At 37.5% G+C, this 10624-nt stretch overlaps 1 protein-coding gene across 1 annotated transcript in view; it reads left to right on the top strand.

Moving 5' to 3' along the window:
• Positions 1 to 530: 530 nt before the first annotated feature.
• The window catches only part of UBA6 (ubiquitin like modifier activating enzyme 6), a 61345-nt gene continuing 51251 nt past the window's right edge, over positions 531 to 10624 (top strand). Inside the window, exons 1-5 of the mRNA XM_074274918.1 lie at positions 531 to 681; positions 2984 to 3046; positions 9790 to 9884; positions 10150 to 10178; positions 10369 to 10463. Coding sequence (XP_074131019.1) covers positions 596 to 681; positions 2984 to 3046; positions 9790 to 9884; positions 10150 to 10178; positions 10369 to 10463 — 368 coding nt within the window. The 5' untranslated portion in view covers positions 531 to 595. The remainder of the gene's footprint in view (positions 682 to 2983; positions 3047 to 9789; positions 9885 to 10149; positions 10179 to 10368; positions 10464 to 10624) is intronic.

The following is a 10624-nucleotide window of genomic DNA, read 5'->3' as shown; positions in this document are numbered from 1 at the left end:
CAGCCACGCCTACATCTACACACACACACACACACACAAGTACATGAGTGTAATAAGAAGCTTCCAGCCACGCCTACATCTACACACACACACACACACAAGTACATGAGTGTAATAAGAACCTTCCAGCCACGCCTACATCTATACACACACACACACACATGAGTGCATCAGTGTAATAAGAAGCTTCCAGCCACGCCTACATCTACACACACACACACACGAGTGTAATAAGAAGCTTCCAGCCACGCCTACATCTGGACACACACACACACACACACACACACACACACACAAGTACATGAGTGTAATAAGAAGCTTCCAGCCACGCCTACATCTGGACACACACACACACACACACACACACACACACACACACACACACACACACACACACACACACACACACACACACGAGTACATCAGTGTAATAAGGAGCTTCCAGTCACGCCACCTCCACGCATCGGAAGTAGAGTACACCGAGAGCCGGAAATGGGTCCCGCCCTATCGCACGCCATCGTTTAGCCCCGCCCCCTGACCCCGCAGGCTCCTCCCCGTTCCCTGCCTCCCTTGGGCGGCGGCAGAAGCAGCAGAGATGGAGGAAGCCGACTCTCTCCCAGCGCCCGGGGGAGAAGAGGCGGTAGCCGCAGCGACCTCGGCAGATCCGGGGGAGACCAGCAGGTGAGGCGGCCGAGGGGCCGGCATGGGGAGGCAGGAGCTGGAGAGCGCCGCCAGGATCCGAGCTCGCGGCGCCTCACCGCGGGAGGCCGGAAGAGGGAAGCCGGGCTCCGGGCCGGGGGGAGAGCCGATCTGGAGAGAGGGGGGCGGGGCAGCTCCAGGCTCACGGACCCCGAAATCGGTTGAGGAGAAAATCGCCTCGGCGGCGGTCCGGGAAGAGCCCCGGTCCCGAAGGGATCCCCTGGCCCCAAGGGCGCGGGCCCTCTTCGGCCTCGCTCTCCGCCCGGCTGGAGAGCCCCCGCCCCAGGCGCCCTCGGCCTTTTCCACCCTCCCTGTAAAATAGGGAGATGAGCCCAAGTGCCGACTCTACCGGAGGCCTAGGAGCCCGGAGAGCGGCTCCGTCCGGACGTCCCTCCTCCCGCGGGGCTAGAAGGGAAGCGCCGGGAGGGCCGGCCCTCTGGGAGCTGGGGCTGCAAAGCTTCGCCCCCTTGTCCTTCCCGCCTGCAAACGAGCGTGGTCTGGGATCCTTCCTGCGCCCGTGGACGTTGTTACCGCACCGATCCTGTCGTATTAAAAGATCTGATGGATTAAGCGGTCGCTTTGGGTCCATTGCAATGGGTGTCCGTTTGTGAGACAGTATTTCTCCTTAAGCCAAATAAGCAAGCGCTGGTGCGAGTGGTAAGGAGGGGGATGGATCCTAAAGGGATCTACTGAGGACGTCCAAAGTCCTAGATATGACGCTTCTATGTAGCCGACCCTCGGCCAGAACGAGCCTAAATACAATAACCATTGACCTTGAATCAGTCCCTTAACCTCTCACTGTGCTAGGCCATAGAAACCACATTCATTACCGGATTAAAATGAAATTCGGAAATATTTAACAAGAGAGAGAAAAATAGTCGAACAGACTGTGTATTTTATATCTATGTATGTCTATGTATATACACATACATATCTATATTCTAAGTGGATATGCACTGGCTGAGACCCTCATGTACATAGTGACCCTTTTCTCCCAATTTTTCTGTTTTGATTCTGACACGCTGCATTTCCCTATCGTTGAGAAAGTGCTCCTCTGCAGTGGTAGAGGGACTTCCCTCCCCTGGAAGCTCCTGAAATGACAGGCCCAGTCCCTATTCTCTAATTCTGTTGGGAGCCCTGCAAAAGTAAATGGCAGAAGGCCGCATCACTGCAATAGTTGTAGTGCTGCTATACTATTACAAATCAATAGCAGTCATGTAAGGTTTCAAAAACATTTAGCACATGTTAACTTATTTGATCCACAGGACAACTAGGTGAAGTGCTGTTGTTATCCCTGTTTTATAAAAAGAAAACCTAGTGACCAAATCACACAGCTAAGTGTTTGAGGTAGAATTTGAACTCTGGTCTGACACACCCCCAATCCAACATTGCATTCACAGTATCACCTACCTCTGTGATAAAGCAACATTCTTTTGGAGGCACTCGGTTATTCTCAAACTAACTTACCATAAGTATCAAATTTATATTAGATTTTTTTGGAGGACCAACCTCCAGCCAGGTGGTGCAGTGGATAGAGCACCAGCCCTAAAGTCAGGAGGACTGGAGTTCAAATCTGGTCTCAGACATTTTACACTTCCTAGCTGTGTGACCCTGGGCAAGTCCCTTAACCCCAGCCTCAGGAAAAAAAAAAAAAAAAACAAAAAAAAACAAGAAAAGCAATGTGACCAAAACATTCATTACACAGTAGCCAGTCATGGATTGAGTCTCTCAGTTTATTTAGTCATGTATTCAGAAAATAGCCCCCAGTTTCTTGGTTAGTAGGATTTTCTATTTTTTAACCTTGCTAACTTAGCTTTTGAGAACCCGGGTCTTACCATATTCAAATGAAGCATTCAGGCCATACTTGAAAAGAAATAAAAATGCATTTGTCTTAAAACAATATATGTTTTAAAAGGTGCTTTTAAAAACTTAGTTAAATTTTTAAAACTTAATATCAAAGTTGTGTCTTGAATCTAGTTCTTGCCTCCAAGCTTGACTTTTTAGCATCATGCTACCTCTTACCTACCTCTGACAGGTACTGCTTTTGTGACTTTGAACAAGTCATTTATCTGCATTTTATTTCATTCTCTAAGATTATAAATTATAGAGGTAGGCAAAAAATTTAGCAAAAAAAGAGTTTCCTTGTCTGAAAATTCTGTATGAGTGAAATCATGGTTTCTGTCCTACCTAAACCGTAATGAGAGTTTAATAAATATTTGTTAAATCTTTTAAGTATTTTTTGGTTATTTTATTTACCCTAGTAATTATTATCTTTTCTTTGCAGTGGAAACATACATTCCCCCAACATGGCAGGTGACTCAATGGAGATTGATGATGCTTTATACAGGTAAGAGTCTATAGAGAGCCGGAGTTTGGAAATTGTATTTCAGTATTTGTTATTGGCTGATTGCTTAATATTGACATGGTCTGAGGTTATCATTAGACCTCTGAAGAATTTTGCACATGTTCAGAAGAATTCTCCCTCAAATTAGAATTGGTGAATTACTTTTTTGGCATAATCTACATCTATAAAAACATCTACAAAAAAATATTTTTGTAGATGTACTTGAAATCTTAGTTGATAGTTAAACTACCATCTGAAAAATGTTGGAACAAATATAAGTATATAAGCTGCTCCTGAATCTTGGTAACATTCTTAAAATGAAATCTGTTTGGAAAAAAAAATTATATACATAGATATTAAAGTTATATATGTTTCTATGCTACATGCAGATTTCATGTAAGTCAAATTTGAGAAATACCATGTGACCTGTGTTTGGATCCATATGCTTTTAAAAAAAAAAAAAATTTCCCTTAGTAGAATTCTAAAGGATAATTATAGGAAATTCATTAATTTTAATTAGTGATCTATGAGAAAGATGAGGTGATCAGTGTAATATCATGAATATAACAGATTAGTCCATTAAAGGAAATAAATAATTCCAGATAGATAATATTTAAAGTATTTATTTGAAGAACAGGTCAGTTTCAGACACTTGACATTTACTAGCTATGTGATCCTAGGCAAGTCACTTAACCCCTATTGCCCCTACAAAACAAAAGAAAAAAAGAATAAGTGATTTATCTGGCAGAGGTATGTTACTAAAAAAAAAAAATCTTCATCCTTTTCTTATACATGGCAAAGTAACCTAACTAACATTAATAATGTTGCCCAAGGAAGATAAAACACATATTTGTAAATCAGTGAATATTTTAATAGTTGAAGATTTTTTCCTCCTTTGGAAGATAAATAGCAAACTAAGAATTAGCCTTTTGTGACTAGTTTAGCTTTCACTAATTTGCCTTTTCCTCTATAACCTTATAGGCATCGAACTATGCAATTTAACTTCTATGATATTGTCTTGTGTTTATTAGTGTTAATTTTGTATTAATCTTTACTTAAACTGAATGACTTAAGGTCCAGAACTCACAGAACCCCAGTTTCATCATTCCTCTTCTAAGTTTACTTGCTTCTTTTTGCTCAAGGTCAGCTATTTTAGTTCACTACCACTAAAATCTCCTAGTAGTTAATCTCCCAGCCATGAGGAGTAACCTATTCTAGTGAATTTTATTCAGTCCTTCAAGTTCCTTGGCTTTTTTTCATAACGTTTAATGCTCTTAAACATTCTGCTCCCTGGCATTCTATCTCCTCCCTGGTTTTCCTTGATACTGCAATTTCCTGATTCTCTTCCAATGAATTTGTCTTGCAAGCTCTTATCTCCATCTACTCCCTGATGAATGGCTTTCTCTAAGGTTTTCTTTGTTCTGCTTCTGTGTTTCTCCATGACATGTTTTCCATTTAGTTTAGTTACTTATTTAAATGCTTTCTGTTTCTGATAGGTGTAATCTCATTTGATCCTGTGGCTTTAATGATAATTTCTATTTGGATAATTTCCTTAAATTCATCTCCCACCCTGATCTGAGCATCAATTTTTATTTCTTTTGCCAATAGTGTTTCAAACTTGATGTACCTAAGTTGAACTCACCACTTACCTTTTTCAGCTAGTTGTTGAACTAATTACCAATTTCAAAACCTCAAAGCATTTATAATCCCATTGTCCTTTTTGCTGAATAACCAAACTCCTGTTTCTGGCTTTATTTCATATATGTATATCTTTACATATGCCCTGTCATTGTAGTTGTTCCCCCCACTGGTGGTAGCTGGTTAACAATTAAGTAGGTGATTTTCAGGAATTTGGCTAGGAAATCAATCAGTCAACTAGCATTTCTTAATGATTTAATTAACTATGGGCACTATGCTAAGTTGTGGAATATGAGAACAAAAATAAAACAGTCCTTTCCCTGAAGTCTCAGTTTAGAATTGAGAAAGAGACAACTACATATATAGGTATCTACAAGATACATGGTACCTAAAAGGTAACCTTAGAAGGGAAGGTGCTAGCAGCTGGAGGTAGAGGATAGGAAAAAACCTCCTCCAAAAGGTTGCCTTTGATTTGAAGTTTGAAGGAAACAAAAGTTTCCCAGAGATGGATGTAAGGAGAGGAGTATTCTAGGTATGGAGGACAGCCAGTGCAGAAGCAGAAAGATCAGAGATATTATATCAGTAGTTAAGTGATGTGGAAAAGGGGTAATTTGGGAGGGAAAACGTTTCATATGTGAAATGATTTGTGCCCTTGAAATGGCTTCCAAACTTGCAGTTCAAAAGAGAGAAGAGATATGGGATGATGTAGCCTGAGGGAATGGCAAGTCAGGTGATCTGAGTTTGTCTGACTTCAGCTAAGTGGGGAATCTGTATAAGGCAAAACTGAAAGTGAAATTAGCACTAAGGAAGAGGGAGGTTGTTTCAAAAGGCATAAGTCAAGATACTGACCATTTGAAGACAAACCTCACTGACTTGAGCAAAGATGTAGAGAAGAGATCTCCCAGTGTATGACCTCTGTTACTTCAATTGTGGAAATGGCAGGGACTTCCTCAGATGATGGATCAACAAATATATATATATAAGATCTTAAAGGTAATTTGCAAAAGATGGCAAAAAATGAGAAAAGTCATCCTGTAACATTACACCATTGCTTTAGGAAGAGTAAAATTATTTGACTGCCTAATGGAGCAGTTCACCATCTTGTTAACTCTAGAACTGCTCACCACTCCCCTTTGTTTTCTGGTATAGTATAAGGCAGTACTCTTATTTTTTGTAAAGGAACACTTCCCCCCCACACACACCTCATCCTTAGTGCCCTTTTAGTGCCTGGCACACGTTTAAATGCTTGAAAAAAGCATTGGATTCATCTGTAGAAAAACAGTTACAGCTGTGATCTGAAAAGATTAAGATGAGGGACAGATGTGTCAGGAGGCTAATAGGCCTTTCTCCACAAAATCTGACCTGTATTGATACAATATGATGATTAACTCTTGATAATCTCACCCACCTACCTATCTTTTCCTTCCTGAAGAATAGGGTGTGCTTGCATAGAGTTGAGGAGGGAAATGGTTCCTAGAGTACATGATGGATAGAATATAATGAACAGATCACTAGGCTGGTCAGAAAAGACCAGATTTCCTGGGGGACAGGAGGAAGGGGGGGGGGGAAGGAAGCTTCAATTATTTGCCATAAGGACCTGAGTTCTAATCTGGTCTCTTACACTTAACACTTCCTAGCTGTGTGATCCTGGGCAAGTAACTTAATCCCATTTGCCTTAGCAAAAAAAAAAAAAAAAAAAAAAAAAAAAAGGGGGAAAGAAAGAAAAGAAAAAGAAAAAATTAACAGTCTCTGCTCTCAAGACAATATTAGGGGAGATAGTTTACAAACAACTGTATATAGATAAGATAGACAAATGAGAAATTAAGATAAGTCTCTGAGAGAATTACTAAGATTTAAGAAAGGCCAAAATTAAGGATTTAAGATGTCTAACTTCCTTATTAGTTATTTAATATTTTCCCCAATTATGCATAAAAACAATTTTTCAACATTTTTCTTTTTAATTTTAAGTTCCAAATTCTCTCCATCCCCTTATTGAGAAGGGAAAAAAAAAATTATGTAGGTTGTTATAAAAGTCATGCAAAACATATATCTGTGTAATATATATTGTAAAAGAAAAACATACATATACTCCTCTTCTTTTCCTCCCCTTGCCCCACCCCCCAAAAAGTATGTTTTCATCTTTATTCAGATTCCTTAAGTTCTTTGTTTGGAGATGGAGAGCATTTTTTTTCATAAGTCTTTTAGAATTGTCTTGGATCATTGTATTGCTGAGAATAACTAAGTCATTACAGATGATCATCATACAATATTGCTATGACTGTGTATCATGTTTTGGTTTTGCTCATTTCACTTTGTCAGTACATGTGTTTCTGAGAGCATCCTGCTCATCATCTCTTGTGCCAAAATAATACTCCATCACAATCATATACCACAATTTGTTCAGCCATTTTCCAATTTTTGGGCATCATCTTAATTTCTAATTTTTTGCCACAACTAAAAGAGCTTTTATAAATATATAGATCATCTTATATATAAATCCTTTTCCTTTTTGTTTTTTTTGTTTTTCTTTTTTGGGATATAGACATAGTAGTGGTATTGCTGAGTCAAAGGATTTTATGGTTTTATGGCCCTTTGGGGCTTAATTCCAGATTGTTCTACATAATAGTTGGATCAGATTACAACTCTACCAACAGTGCCTTACTGTCTCAATTTTCCCACATCCTGTCCAACATTTGTCATTTTCTTTTTCTGTCATATTAGCCAATTTGATAAGTATGGGGTAGTGCCTCAAAGTTGTTTTAGTTTCCATTTCTCTAATAGTGATTTAGAGCATTTTTTTTTCATATGACTAGAGATGGCTTTGATTACTTTCTTGAAAACTATTCATATCCTAGAAGGAATTTATCTGTTGAAAAATGGCTCTTATTTTTTATAAATGTGACTCAGTTCTTGATAATATTTGAGAAATGAGCCTTTAACGGATATATCAGTCCTTAAGGAAAGACTAGATAATGATTCATTAACTTTGTAGTAGAGAGAATTTTTGTTCAAGTATATGTTAGATTGAATGGCCTCTGATACTTTTTTAAACATTCTAATTCAACTTCTGTAATTCTGAGGAGTGTTTGAGGGTTCAATGGATAGAGCACCACATGGAGTCAGGAAGACCACCATTCAAATCTGACCTCAGATGCTTGATAGCTATATGACCCCTGAGACCCTTGTTGCCTTGTCTGACACCTGTAAAATAAGGATAACAGAACCTAAGCTCAGAGCTGCTACGAAATTCAAATGAAATGATATTTGTAAAAATCCTTTGCACAGTGCCTGGTACATAGTAAACACTTATTCTTTTTCTATTCCCTCTTCATTGTACCTCTTCCCCCCATCAGTAGCTAGTACTTGTCGAAGTCTTGGTGAGTCTACATCACAGTATCTTTTACAAAAAATCCATCCTCTTCTCTACTTATAGGGTACCACTCTGGCAACCAATTCACAAGCATTTATTAAGTACTACCTATTATATATTTAATATACAAAAACAAAAAAAAAAAATGAAAAAAGCCCTCCATTCTAAGAGTTTACATCCTATTTAGAGAGAAAACAAATATCTGTAGTATATTTACGAATACAAAATAAATAAGGAGTAATTTTGAAAGAGGCACTCCCCACTAGAGGGATCAGGAAAAGACCTCTTGTAGAAATTGGTATTTTGAACTATGCTTTGAAAGCAATTAAGGAATTTAATTTGTGTGAGAGTTAGAAGGGAAATGCATTTCAAAGCTGAGATCTAGGATATAGAATGTATACAACATTCTTGCAACTTGCAAATACAGAAGAATTCATTGATGGGGCATTGTCTGGACACCTTGATGAAGTTTTAATAAGGTGCAATAATGTCCTTTACATCAGAGGTGCCTTCAGAGGAAGAAGATAGGGAAATGAGAGAATAGTGTCTTTTCTGGGGTGGGTAGGATGGGGATTTCTTTTGTATGTTTCTAGAAATATACATACAGTGAGGACCACAAGAGTGAATGAACCATCGAATTTAACACCCTCCTACTTGATCTCCATTCTTCCATTCTCTTTCCTCTCTAATCCATCCTCCATACACCTCCCAAATTGATGTTTCTAATCTGATTGATCTCTGTTCAGAAATCTTCAATGGTTCCCAAGTCATATAGAATCTAAAGTTTGACATATAAAGTCTTTACAATATGACTTTCTTTTGGCCTGATTTCCTATTATTTAGCTTTATAAATTCTCTGTTCTAGTTAATTGTGCCATAGATACAACTTTCCATTTATAGTCTCCATGCCTTTGTACAATTTGTACTTCATGCTTGGAATTCACTAACTTCTTTCAAAACACAACTCAACTCCTGCCTCTTTTCAGATCCTTCCCTTATTAGTACACTTGTCTTCTTTAAGTTTTTTTTTTTAATATACTTTGTATTTACCTATTTGACATATTGTATTTCCTAGCACTCAGTGAAATAGAAACTAGTTGAGAGCAAGGACTCTTTGGTTTAATTCCTTAGTGTCTGCACTCAGAACTTTATTAATAAGAACTTAGTAAACATTTATTGAATTGAATAAATAAGCAAGGCCATAATCTTCAAAAAATGGTGCCTAGGATTATGGGAGCACAGATTTAGAGTGGGAAGATATTTTAGAGGTTATACAGTCCAACTTTCTTTTCACAAATTAGAAAACATGGCAAAGTTTGAATTGGAAGCTGGTTTCCTTCACCTCCAATCCAGTACTCTTGCCATAATACCACATCAGTATTTATACTATCACAATTTTTGTATGTAAACTCTTCGATTGGCTGGTTTTAGTATGCCCAATATTTTGAAAGTTGTAAATGTTCTATTTTTCCTTTTAATAACTAATTTTAAAACGAAAACTTCATAACTCTTGTATGATGCATGCAAATTCCTTTTCTTATATTGAAGTTGTTTTAAAAATTAAAAGTATGTTTTGAATCATGTTGAATAGTGATTCATACAAACTTTTATAACTTCAGCTGAGGATAGAAACAGGTTACTTTTCCTCCATAAATACTGAATTTAATTATATTAGAAGTTTAAAGAAAGAATGCTTTTGTTGATTAATTTTCCCTCCAATGTGTTTCTTATTTTGTAGTCGACAAAGATATGTTCTTGGAGACTCAGCAATGCAGAAGATGGCCCGCTCCCATGTTTTCTTAAGTGGCATGGGTGGACTTGGTGTAGAAATTGGTAAGTTTTATTTTAATATTTATTTGAGATATTAAGGTCCCAAAATGCTTGTCAGAATTTTAAATGTTTCTTAATGTCGTTTTTTATTTTGCTTAATTTAAAATTTAAAAAAAAAAAAATTCCACCAGATATTAATTGTCCTGTGTACACCTCCCAGAATTTTTTTGTAAATTCTCTTTTGAGAATTAGATGATGAGTTATCTATTTTTCATGGGTATGACTAATAGTAAGGTATACTTATCTTTTCTTTTCCCTCCCATTTCAGCTAAGAATGTTGTTCTTGCTGGAGTCAAGGTATGTGAATAATTGTACATGACAAAATAATTATTTGTTACAACCTAGTTCTTGTTCATTAATGCTCATAATTTATTTGATTATTTTTCTCAACCTTTTATATATACACATATATATACATGTGTGTGCACATATATGTAAACATATTTATTTAAATGTTTGGTGGGGTTTTTTGTATTTGTTTTTGAAGGCACTTACAATTCATGACACAAAGCAATGTCAAGCATGGGATCTAGGAACTAACTTCTTTATCTGTGAAGATGATGTTATAAATAGAAGAAAAAGGTCTGGACACATTTTATTATTTGATTTCTCTTCTTTATATGTTTGTATTTCCATAATCCACAATTCAAAAGAACTAAAGCTTTTTAATCCAGAAAGTCTTAACTGTACTGATTATTTAAACTTCCTTTGCCAATGTTAATTTGTCTAACTTTCAGCATTTT

Source organism: Sminthopsis crassicaudata, chromosome 6 (assembly GCF_048593235.1).
Source record: "Sminthopsis crassicaudata isolate SCR6 chromosome 6, ASM4859323v1, whole genome shotgun sequence".
In the NCBI taxonomy this organism is placed as follows: Eukaryota; Metazoa; Chordata; class Mammalia; order Dasyuromorphia; family Dasyuridae; genus Sminthopsis; species Sminthopsis crassicaudata.
Note: the sequence above shows the minus strand (reverse complement) of the source record. Positions and strands in the feature narration are given on the sequence as shown.